Source organism: Ochotona princeps, chromosome 5, assembly GCF_030435755.1.
Source record: "Ochotona princeps isolate mOchPri1 chromosome 5, mOchPri1.hap1, whole genome shotgun sequence".
NCBI lineage: Eukaryota > Metazoa > Chordata > Mammalia > Lagomorpha > Ochotonidae > Ochotona > Ochotona princeps.
Genome location: NC_080836.1, coordinates 72,385,372 through 72,398,084, shown reverse-complemented (window position 1 = coordinate 72,398,084; position 12,713 = coordinate 72,385,372). Strand labels below are relative to the sequence as shown.

Below are 12,713 nucleotides of genomic sequence, written 5' to 3'. Positions count from 1 at the left end.
TAAACTCATTTAGTTTGTACATATAGAATTTAGATATTAGGACCCAGTTCAATAGCATAGTGGTTAAAGTCCTCGCCTTGAATGCGCCAGGATCCCTTATGTTCCCCAGTTGTAATCCCGGCGGCCCCGCCTCCCATCCAGCTCCCTGCTTGTGGCCTGGGAAAGCAATGGAGGACAGCCCAAAGCCTTGGGACCCTGCACCCGCGTGGGAGACCTGGAAGAGTTCCTGGTTCCTGGCTTCGGATTAGCTCAGCTCCAGCCATTGCAGCCGCTTGGGGAGTGAACCAGTGGACCGAAGATCTTCCTCTCTGTCTCTCCTCCTCTGTATATCCGCCTTTCCAATAAAAATAAATAAACATTAAAAAAAAATTTAGATATTAAAAGAATCCAGTATGAACCGTATGGTTAACATCAGCTCAGATTTCTTCCCTCAGTAAATGTAATTTATTTATTAAAATCCTTGCAGCTCCTCTGGCTTATGAGCCATTCTCTACTCTTGCCATGATATATGAAGACCAAGGTGACATGGACAGATCACTGCAGTTTGAGTTGATTGCTGCACATTTAAATCCCAGCGACACAGAGGAATGGGTTAGATTGGCAGAAATGTCTCTGGAACGAGACAATATCAAGCAGGCTAGTTTTTGCTATACAAAAGGTAAGAAAATACTTTATTTGCTTATATGTTATATAATGGAGTTTTTTGTTAATTGTGTTTGCTGCCCTGGGTGTGATGTTAGTTAAAATATATCTGTTCTTTTTATTCTGTTACACCTGAGGTTAGTATTTGAGATCTGTTATCACAGACTTTACAACTAATAAACTCCTATGTGAACAGAAGTTGGTTCGTGGCTGGTACCTTCAGTTACTGAGATCAGTGTTGGTTCTCGGCTGTTCTTTGTGTTAACTTCAGACTAGCAGACTAGAGTAATGAGGATTAAAGTAGAGATTAAGTTTTATGTAGTTTGAAATCAAACCGATGTGAGTTCTATGAAAATAGTTTTATTCCAGGAAAATTCCCTTGATTCAGCTGGAAAATTAGAGTGCTTATTAAGTATTCTGACATTGTGACAGGTTACACTAAGGTACTAGGTGCCACCTTTTGTGATAAATATGTAATTGGTACTGCTTTCTTTTCAGCTCTTAAATATGACCCTACTAATATCCGTTACCTGTGGGAGCGATCAAGTCTTTATGAACAGATGGGTGATCATAAAATGGCCATGGATGGTTATAGGCGTATTTTAAATCTTTTGTCTCCATCGGATGGAGAGCGTTTTATGCAATTGGCTAGAGATATGGCAAAGTAAGTTTCGACTCAAGTATTTATAGCCTTATTACTTGCTCTGTAAAATAAAAGCATATATTTGAAATAGAATATAGTTTTCATTGAGGTTCAAGAATACATTTGGCTTTTGTATGTTATATTCTGTCTAATAATACAAGTGGTTCCCCATCTGTTTCTACCTTCCCCCAATACTATTCTGTTTTCCAGTAAGCTGTGATTATTTAGGAATTTTTGTATGTAAAGTTAAATTTCGAATGCTCAGGCTTTAAAAGACATGTTCTGGAAAGGTGATTATGTGCCTGTGCCGTACTTTCTACAACTTAGTTGATTATGTGTATGAAATGTTTTTAAAGATTATTTTTTATTACAGAGATGCCAATGAAATCCTTGTGATCCAGGGGCTTCACTAATCTGGACCAGTGCTAGAATAATACCTTAAGAATGGAAGTTTCTGCTTAGAGTTGGCAGAGGTTGCTGTGCTGTGCACTTGATTGTGAACTATGCTCTACTGTATTTGCTTTTCTGATATGCTATGCAGCAAAACAAAGTAGGAAAAATTGTGTAAACAGTGCCTCAGGGAGCTCTTAAAATTCTAGGAATATTTATTTAGTATTTCAGTTTAGGATTAACTATTTTGATCTGGCACAATAAGGTTCATTGTTTTAATTCCAGGACTTTTATTGGGTTGATTCTTGCTATGAAATTGTCCTCTATACTTCTAATGATGGAATAGAGAGAAATGCTAGGAACATTTTTTAGGAAATGTGTTGAAGCAGAGCAACCCTACGTTGATGCCTGACAGTAGTATGACCTCTGAGGATCTTCCCAGTTGTGTGTCCTTAAACTTTTAGTTGTCCACGTAGCCAGTAGGCTTTAACTTAATGGATTGTTAATTTGTTTTGTATATTAGCAAATATGTTTTGTGTATATTATATATAACATTTTTTGTTGGGGCTGAGTAGTAATGACCACTTCCGCCATTGCTGTAGAAGTCTTTCTTGCATAAAATTCCTTTAGTATATAGGTTCTGATTTGTGAAGCTTTCTCCCTCATTTTCCCGTTCTTAAGTATTTATTGAATGTGTCCTGTGCACTAGGCATGCTGTAAGGAGCTGAGAGATGTACTGCAGAAAATATAAGTCCCAGCTCTTGTGCAGTATACCTGATAGTATAGCCAACAGAGATTAACAACTAAATCTAGAGTGTATGTCAGATTTTGAAAAGTGCTAATGAAGAATTAGAATAAAGCAGGGGAAGGGAATAGGGATTATATATATGGAATGTTTATTTTAGAATAGGGTGATGAGAATCACTTAATTTCTGGTGTTGTGGCCAAAGTGTTGAAGGGAACAGATAATTAGGGAAGAGTACTACAGGCAAAGTAAATTGCAAGTGTCAGGTATGTTCAGGAAACAGCATAGAAATTTAAGGACTAAGACAGCATTCCTGATAGATAATAGAAGGGTGTTGGCTTTTATTCTGAGTTTAGAAACAGTCAAAGGTTTTGAGCTGAACAATGACATGGAATTTATGTTTTATAGGCATCAATTCTGACTGTTGTTTTGAGATTAGAATGAGGAGTGGGAAGATAAGATCAGTTGGAAAATTGTTATGATACTTGGAAAATACTAGATAGCTAGAGACAGCAGGAGATAGATGGTGGTAACAAATTACGTTCTGTAATTTGAAGGTTGAACTCTGAAGATTTTCTGTATTGGATACGAGGAGGGGATGTGCTTCTGTGCACTTGCATGGACTGTGGGAATGAGGGGAAGGAGAAGAAGGGACAAGAGTTCTGAGGACTGAAACCTGAGAGGAGCTGCAGGGTCTACAAGTCTGGACAAAAGGAAGAAACAGAAGGGACAATCAAAGGCATAAAAAACAAAAGTAAACTAAGAAAATGACGTCATAATTTTATTGAAGCACTTCAGTGAGTGGGGTGGTATGGACATCCAAGTGACATACTGCAGTAAAACAAAGACTGAGAATTGGCATTGGAAACTTACACCATGGGGATCAGAAGTCTTGGCTGAGCAAAAAGGAGGGAATTGGTTTGATTAGTTTAAAGGCGAGTGGCTTGGAGCTAAGCATTAGAGATAGGGTGGAGACGAGTAACAATTTGGGAGGGTCTTAAAGCAGAACATGAGTGGCTTGAAGGGGTAAGAGTTCTTTAGATGGAGGAAAATTGTGATGTATTTAGGTGGGGATAATCCAAAGTTGAGGGACATAATGAAGAGTCTCAAGATAAAGCAAAATTTCTTGAGCAGTATCTGTAATTAATTAGGAGAATGGGAAGTAGCTGGAGGTTGGTTTCAGTTATACTGATTACTCATCTTTGGTAAAGGGGAAAGCAGAGGAGGTTGATGTGATAGGTGTGTGTGGAATGTTCAAAGCCCAGCTGCTGTTGCAGTTCAGCTCTCTGCTAATGTGTGTGGGAAAGCAGCAGCAGATGAGCCAAGTGCTTGGTCTGTTGCTACCCATGTGGGAGTCCCAGGTGGAGTTCCTTGCTTCTGGCTTCAGCCCTGGCCTAGCCCTGGCCATTGCTGCCACTTGGGGAGGAAACCAGTATATGGCACATCGCTGTGTCTCAGTCACTTTGCCTTTTCAAGTAAATAAAATGAGTCTTAAAAAAATGGCATTACTACACTGACATCACATTTTCTAGATGAAGTCTGATTATGTTTTTAAATTATTTCCCCCAGTTTTTAAGTACTGAGATGGGTATTTGGCTTAGCAGTTAAATTGCTGCTTGGAATTCCCTCATCTTATGTCAGAGTGACTCATTCAAGATCCTGCTACTCAGTGTCTGATCTACACATACCTTGAGAGGCAGCAAGTGACGGCTCAGTGCAGATGGAGCCCCAGATCAGGTTCAGGCTCCTGGAGTTAGCCTGGGTCAGCTCACACTGTTAGAGGTATTTGGGAAGCAAACCAGCAAATGGAAGATCTCTCTCTGCCCTGCAAATGAACTTAATAAGTAAAAAGTTTAAGTGTGTTAGTGTATAACTGAAAATCATAGCTAATGTTAAAGGATCTAGGCAAGGAAATGAATTTAATGACTGGATTTAAGCATGCATTTTGCCATTGCCTTTTTAGGAGTTACTACGAAGCCAATGATGTTACTTCAGCTATTAATGTAATTGAAGAAGCTTTCTCAAAACACCAGGGGCTTGTCTCCATGGAAGATGTTAACATAGCAGCTGAACTGTATATTTCTAACAAGCAGTATGACAAAGCTTTAGAGGTAGGAATGTGTTTTTGTGTTCTACAAATTCTTAAAAACTAGATATTCCTCATTTTGTTTATTAGGTTATAGGAATGGGGATTTCTAGACTGCATAGTAATTCCATAGGAAATATAAAATGTAGTTTTTTCATATCAAGATTGCTGGTATCTCTGGAGCCAAGTATGTCTTATTTTGTGGTAAACACAACAGTCAGACCAGTTCCTATGAACTCAGTTCTTAAATTCTTGGGGGGAAAGTAGGGTACTTTGTTAGAGACTCTCCTTTAGTTAGCATTAATTAACATAAAAAGATATACCATTATTTTATGGCCATTTTTTTGTTGTAAGGATTATTTGAATTAACTTTATAAAATTTTTGCATTGTGTATATATATAATATATATACACATATATACACATATATATACATATATATATAAAAAACTTATATTTCCTTATTGCCCCAATTCTTTCAGGTCATTACCGATTTTTCTGGAATTACACTGGAAAAGAAAATTGCAGAAGATGGTACCTTGGAAGAGAATAAAGGTTGTAGTTTCCTTTGTGTCATATCATGCATATAAACCTCTGTCTCAAGGCATTTTGAGTTGATATGTTCTCCTAACAAGTATTTCTGAGACATTTTTTCCCCTCAAATTTCATATCTTTTTGTTATAACTATTCATTTGAAAATAGCCTTTTAAAAATAGGAGACCTTTAGCTCTCGTGTCCATTTGACCATGGCATTTCTCGTTAATCCTGGATCTTTTTTTTTATATTCTTTCAAGATGAAAATGTATCCTGAGAAGCTTATCAAAAACTTTATATCATTTTATCTTTTAATAAGGACTTAAGGGCCCGGCGGCGTGGCCTAGTGGCTGGGGTCTTCGCCTTGAATGCGCCGGGATCCCATATGGTCGTTGGTTCTTATCCCGGCAGCTTCTACTTCCTCTCTATCTCTCCTCCTCTCTGTATATCTGACTTTGTAATTAAAAAAAAAAAGGACTTAAAGTTCTGTTAAATTCTTCAAGCTTAAGCTTTCACATAAAAAGAAACCACTGAGATTACTTATTGTTTAAAACTCAAAAACATATATGATTAACCTATACTGTTTGAAAAGTCAAAATGTATAGAGACCTGGCTACAAATTCTTATCTGGAGTATGGCTTTTAGGGTCTCTTTCAGCTCTGTCCTCCTTGTGCCAAACCCATTGCATGTTCGGTGAAAATCCTAACAGAGTCCCATCTAAGTTTGTAATGATTGGTCTTTAGGTACTCAACAGTATTCCTGTCCTTAGCAGAATTCCTATTTAATACCTTTCGCTCCTACTTGGTAAGGATTTTGATGGTGTCAGGGGTGGGGAGAAGTGAGTTGGTACTGAGAACGTCATAATAGCGCTCTCTTTGACCTACCATGATGCCTAGAAATTCCATCATTATGTAGTAACTGGGTTAACTCAAAACCAAACATACGTACATCAAATTTAATTCATTTGAATTAAGCTGAGGTCCATTAACTTGTGCTACTTCATTAGAGAGCAAGGCCCAAGAAAGGCTGAAAGAACCAGTTCTGAAGTGGAAAGTTCAAGGGACACCCACCTTGAAAAATGTTTCTCATGTGGAATTTTGCTGAGTGTGTGGAGAATACACACAATTGAGCCAAGTGTACATTTCTTGTCCTCAAAGAAATGTATACTGTCCAGTTATAGTAGGTGTTTGATAATTTCTGTAATGAAGTTGATGTTACAGGGAAATCTAGTAAGGCAGATTACTAAGGATGAGAGGCTGTTAACAGATACAATTTAAGTGGACATCTATGGAGAGTAATCCAGATTGAGTGCCAGGTTGTGGGAACATTGCGTGGCATGGGCAGGCTCAGTGAGCATGTGGGGGTTGTCATGTGTGATCAGGGTGCTGTGACTGAGTAGACTGAGCAGTCGGAACTGTAGTGCTGTGCAGGTGTGGATTTGGGTAACTGAAGGGCTCTCTAAGTTTTTTATGAGTACTTGTAAAAGTTCATGGAAATTAGAATGAAGATAAGTTTGTTTTTGGTGTGAAATAATTGAAATCTCTGCATATGGAGGGTCTTCAAAAAGTTCATGGAAAATGTTTACTATAACCATTAAAAATGGATTTTGAATTTTTTTGCATGGAAAAAGCCTTATTTCATAAATCTTTTTTCCTGTGAGCTTTTGGAGCTATGCTTTTGTTTTCTTTGGCTCTAGTCTAGGTTAGAGATTTAGCCTAGTTCTTAATTTGTAGCTGTGATTTCCGTTTTATGGTTTTTTTTTTCTTCTGAAAAAAAAAAATGTTTTCATTTAAAATTATTGCTGTCCTTTGTTTCAGGAAGTACTAAGGAAATAGAGTTCTGCTCAAGTTTTTCTTTATTTAAGATTTATTTTATTTTTATTGCTAAGTCAGATAAGCAGGGAGAAGGAGAGACAGAAAGAAATATCTTCGTTCCGATGATTCACTCCCCAAGTGACCGCAACAGCCAGTACTACGGTACTGTGCTGATTTGAAGCCAGGAGCCAGGAGCTCTTTCAGGTTTACCATGCGGATGCAGGGTCCCAAGGCCTTGGGCCATCCTTGACTGCCCTCGCAGGCCACAAGCAGGGAGCTAGATGGGAAGCGGGGCTGCTGGGATTAGAACTGGTGCCCATATGGGATCCCGGCACGTTCCAGGTGAGGACTTTAGCCTCTAGGCCACCACGCCAGGCCCTCAAGTTTTAATTATAGCTATAATCAGTCATTTTTCTTATATTTTACAGTGTCTCTTTAATGGTTCTGCTGAGATTGAGAGTATTTCAGGTCCTGTATAGCTCCCTTGCTCTAAACATACATTTTCTTAACAGCGTCTGTGTTAGTCCTTGTAGGTTGCTCTAACAGTACTTTAGACTGGGTAGTTTGTAAACAATGGAAATATACTGCTGCCAGTTCTTAGAGGCTGGGAAGGTCTAGATCAGGGTACCGGCCAGCCTGTTGTGCGCCAAGGCAGGGCCCTCTTTGTTGACGGCCCCTTCCTGCTACTGTCTCACCTGAGGTAGGTGCACAGAAGGTGCACAGCAGACCTTCAGGCCTCTGTCGGGGATGGAATCCCACTCAGGAGGGAGCTGCCCGCAAGACATGATCCTCTCCAAAGACTCCTCTTTTTGAATGTATTTGTTATTTATATAACATGAACATATTTCATATTATCACAATGTAGATTTAGGAGCATACTGATACTTCCTACCCTGCTCTCCTAGCCACAATTTCCATCCACTCTTTTCCTCCTTGTTAGTTTTTTTTTTTCCTGATTTTTACAATGGCATTCTTTCATTTCACTTTATAATCACAGGCAAAAAACAGTCCATTCGATAAAGGTAGCAACATATAGCAGAACAGAAAATAAAAACAAGCCCTGCTATTCCTGAGGAGTATAGATAAAGCATAATCAAATTTCAGACTGCTAACATCACTCACTCAGAGTATATTTTTTGTACTCTGTATTATCACAGGTTAGGGAAAACATGAAATTTAACTTTTTGGGATTGGTTTATTTCACTATTTTTTTTTAAAGATTTATTCATTTTTATTACAAAGTCAGATATACAGAGAGGAGGAGAGACAGAGAGGAAGATCCTCCATCCGATGATTCACTCCCCAAGTGAACACAACGGCTGGTGCTGCGCCGATCCGAAGCCAGGAACCAGGAACCTCTTCCGGGTCTCCCATACGGGTGCAGGGTCCCAATGTATTGGGCCGTCCTCGACTGCTTTCCCAGGCCACAAGCTGGGAGCTGGATGGGAAGTGGAGCTGCCGGGATTAGAACTGGCACCCATATGGGATGCCGTTGCGTTCAAGGCGAGGACTTAAGCTACTAGGCCATGCCACTGGGCCCTATTTCACTAATGATAATAGTTTCCAGTTGAATCCAGTTAATTATGGAAGACATGATTTCTTTTTTATGACTGAGTAGCATTACATAGTGTAATATTTTCTTCTTTATCCACTTATCAGGGTTGATTCCATGTCCTAGCTAATGTGAATGGAGCTGCTGTTAACATGGGGGCATACGCTGATTTCATTTCATGTGGATAAATTCCTAGAAGTGCACAGAACCCTTTTATTTTATTTTTTTTAAAGATTTATTTATTTTATTACAAAGTCAGATATACAGAGAGGAGGAGAGACAGAGAGGAAGATCTTCCGTCCGATGATTCACTCCCCAAGTGGGCCACAACGGCCGGTGCTGCGCCGATCCGATGCTGGGAACCTGGAACCTCTTCCAGGTCTCCCACACAGGTGCAGGGTCCCAATGCATTGGGCCGTCCTCGACTGCTTTCCCAGGCCACAAGCAGGGAGCTGGATGGGAAGTGGAGCTGCTGGGATTAGAACCGGTGCCCATATGGGATCCCGGGGCGTTCTAGGCGAGGACTTTAGCTGCTAGGCCACGGCGCCGGGGCCCGCACAGAACACTTTTAAAGTCATCATATTGAGGGTCAGATTTCGAGTAAGGAATTTTGTGGGGGTGCACCAGTAGTATTTCTAGAAGGAAAACCAAGATTATAGAGTTTAGACTTTAGAAGCCATATAAAAATACAAGTAGAATTCCAGTTTAGTAAAGTAAACTAACTGCATTTTGGTGAGCCTTCGTTGAGATGGGTGATCATGGTTAAAATTTACAGAAGAATGTGCTACTGGTGTGGCTTTGACAGACATGGTCTTCATGGGACTTGTTATGTAATGTGAGTAAATTTTCAAGGCAGTTAAATTCTTATGAAGCGGAACAATTATCTAAGGTGTATTTCCAGTAATAATTGCTATCTTGGAACTCGGTGATAAATATTTTTTTAATTGAATTTGCTTTCCTTTGGCAATTTTAAGTAGCGCTACAATTTCTATGTGTGACAGGTTTTGTAAAACGGATGAAAGTAATTTCAAGAGCAACTTACAGTTTTAACTATTTAAGATACACCTCCAGAGTCCTATGTTTGTTTTTCAGAAATACAAACAGGTACATTTATTTAGAATTTACTAGATTAAAAAAGTAAAAAATGCTATAATTGTGGATAATATTCCTTTAATCTCCAGAACTTCATAAATGGTTTTGTTATAATGAAGACTTGCAAAAGTAATATTATCCCTTTTTTTAGCCTCTCTGTAGTAAACACTATATAAAGAGGTTTTTGAATTCAAGAGGAAAAACAGATTTTGTTTTTTAGTTCTCTCTGGATCTGATATCAGATTAAGCACATAATGTATTAGGAAAATGAATAAATTGTAACTTATGGACAGACTAGAGATCTACTAAGAAAGTTGGCCATACTTTGAATAAACCATAGAATTTTTTGATTTGAATGAAGTAAATGAAATAGGAGCTACAGTGTATTTAATATGTTCCACATTCTAGGCTTACATGTAAGAACTGCTTCTTTTTTCTCTGTTCCTCAGATGGTGAGAATGTTATCTACACTATACCTGATGGTGTGCCAATAGACATCACAGTGAAGCTGATGGTCTGCCTTGTACATCTCAATATCTTTGAGCCACTTAATGTAAGTAGCATTAAGATTTGTACTTGAGATATTTCATATCAAATTCATAATCCCTTTTCCTTAGTGAAAACATTTCTTGACCCTAGCTTTTCCCATTTCCTAACAGGCAGGGGAATGATAGTAAACACTTAGTTGTTTTATATATGAATGTCTGAGAAATCTCAAAAGTGTTTTGGAATTGTGATTGTAACAATTTTTCTCTTACAATGAGAACAACCTAGAGATCAGAACTTGAAATTTGGCTGTAAGGCAGTTGACAGTAATTCACCATTTTTTATTATTTATTTATTTATTTGTTTTAACCAGCTTTGGGCCAACTATTGTATTGAATGGAAAATAAGGCATAAGCTCTGTTGACATTAGGAACCCAAATCCTTAGCTTCATGGTTCTTTTGTTCTAATGGGAAATATATAAAATATATAGGACATTGATTAGTGGATAAGTGCTCCAAGCAAGGAAAAAAAATAGGTAATAACTAAGGGTGAGGAAATGTTGCAGTTTTCAACTGGTAATCAGGAAAGGCCTCTCTGAAAAGAAGTTATTTGAATAATGACATAAGCCTTGGGAATTCAGAGGGAAGAGCTTTCCAAAAACATCACAGACGGATGCCCTCGGGCTCATTATGCTTGGCTGTTTGGAGGAATTATACAGCAGATTAGCATCCTCTTCCTGCAGTGCTTGCTTTTAACACGAAGTGAGCTCAACAGTTCATGAACTATGACTTCTATTAAATAGGGAAATACAACTGAAGCATTACTTTTTTTTTTTTTTTTTGCTTCATATAACTGATAGATTAGGTTAAGAATAAAAAGGTGCCCCATACAGTGTGCACATTGGAAATGGTCTTTGACTTCAGGCTTTTATTTGGGGTCTAGCCGCTCCTGACAACCCTGGTGGAACAGAATCCTGAGGATATGGGAGACCTGTATCTAGACGTTGCTGAAGCCTTCCTGGACGTGGGTGAATACAGTTCTGCACTACCTCTCCTCAGTGCACTAGTTTGCTCTGAAAGATACAACCTTGCTGTGGTTTGGCTTCGGCACGCAGGTAACACTTTTCATTTTTCTATTTAACCATATAATCAGACAATTTATTTTTCTAAGGTGGTAATAATTATTAATATCTTAGTGCAAATAATTCTAATTCAGTGCAGTTTTGTTTTTGAGTCAGTTCTATTTTGAATTACAATTTTTTGAATTGTCCTGCTGGGTTACTAAGTGGTTTCTCCTCTCATTAATGATTGGAAGGAGTAATTCGTGTAATGTTCATGGAATGAAGTAGACTCGAGTATCCAGTAATGTATTCTCAGATTTGGGTAAAATCTAACTCTTGAGGACCCAGCATGGAAGGGCGCTGTCTTTCCTCCTGAGTCTGTGACTCTTTCAAATAAACAGATCTAAAAACATACCTTACAGAAATTTAACAAAAATATTCTGATATTTCCTGTTAATATAAAAGGTACACCAAAATTAAAAATTGAATCGTAATGGCTTAAAATAGTCCATAATATGGGCCTAGCACATTAGCCTAGCAGCTGAAGTCCTTACCTTGCATGCTCTGGGATCCCATATGGGCACACGTTCTTTTTTTTTGTTTTTTTTTAAAGATTTATTTATTTGTATTGGAAAGTCAGATATACAGAGAGGAGGAGAGACAGAGAGGAAGATCCTCCATCCGATGACTCACTCCCCAAGCGAGCCGCAACGGCCGGTGCTGCGCCGATCCGAAGCTGGGAACCCGGAACCTCTTCCAGGTCTCCCACACAGGTGCAGGGTCCCAAGGCTTTGGGCCGTCCTCGACTGCTTTCCCAGGCCACAGGCAGGGAGCTGGATGGGAAGTGGAGCTGCTGGGATTAGAACCGGCGCCCATATGGGATCCCGGGGCGTTCCAGGCGAGGACTTTAGCTGCTAGGCCACGGCGCCGGGGCCCGGGCACACGTTCTGATCCCAGTGGCCCCGCTTCCCATCCAGCTCCCTGCTTGTGGCCTGGGAGGGCAGTTGAGGATGGCCCAAGGACTTGGGACTTTGTACCCACATGGGAAAGGAAGATTTACAGAAAGGAAAAATAAAGCTTCTATGCACTAGTTTATTCCCCAGATGCCTGCCGCAGTGACCCATGAACCAATGTAAAGCCAGGAGGCTCTTCCAGTACTCCACAAAAGTGAAGGGTTCCAAGGCTTTGGGCCATCCTCCACTGTTCTTCCAGGCCACAGGCAGGGAGCTGGATGGAAAGTGGGGCACCCAGATAGAAACCAGTGCCCATATAGGATGGCAGCTCTTGGAGGTGGAAGATTAGTCAATGCAGCCATCGCATCAGCCCCAGCAAAGTTCTAATTACTTTAAATATTGCAAGGAGGCAGAATGTTCTCTGTAACTAAAGCAGCATTGGTTGACATTTCAGTATAGTTTGATCACTCAACATCACTGACAAGAACTAGAAAGAAGACTTATTTAGGTGAGTGGCATGAAAACAGATTTAATATTGTTAAATGTTATATTTGTGGGATTTGATTTTTAAAGGCATGAGTTTTTAATTGCCCCCCTTTTTTTTTTCTTAATTTATTTTATTGGTAGGGCCAGTTTGCAAAGAGGAGGAGAGACAAAGATTTTCTATCTGCTGGTTCACTCTCCAAATGGCTGCAGTGGCCAAAGCTGAGCTGAT

At 39.4% G+C, this 12,713-nt stretch overlaps 1 protein-coding gene across 2 annotated transcripts in view; it reads left to right on the top strand.

Annotated features, from left to right (window-relative positions):
* Positions 1–12,713, top strand: part of GTF3C3 (general transcription factor IIIC subunit 3) — a 41,187-nt gene that overhangs the window by 11,249 nt on the left and 17,225 nt on the right. For both annotated transcript variants that reach the window (XM_058664765.1, XM_058664766.1), the window contains 6 exons: positions 467–658; positions 1,141–1,306; positions 4,384–4,531; positions 4,989–5,061; positions 9,948–10,051; positions 10,928–11,099. In XM_058664765.1, coding sequence (XP_058520748.1) covers positions 467–658; positions 1,141–1,306; positions 4,384–4,531; positions 4,989–5,061; positions 9,948–10,051; positions 10,928–11,099 — 855 coding nt within the window. The remainder of the gene's footprint in view (positions 1–466; positions 659–1,140; positions 1,307–4,383; positions 4,532–4,988; positions 5,062–9,947; positions 10,052–10,927; positions 11,100–12,713) is intronic.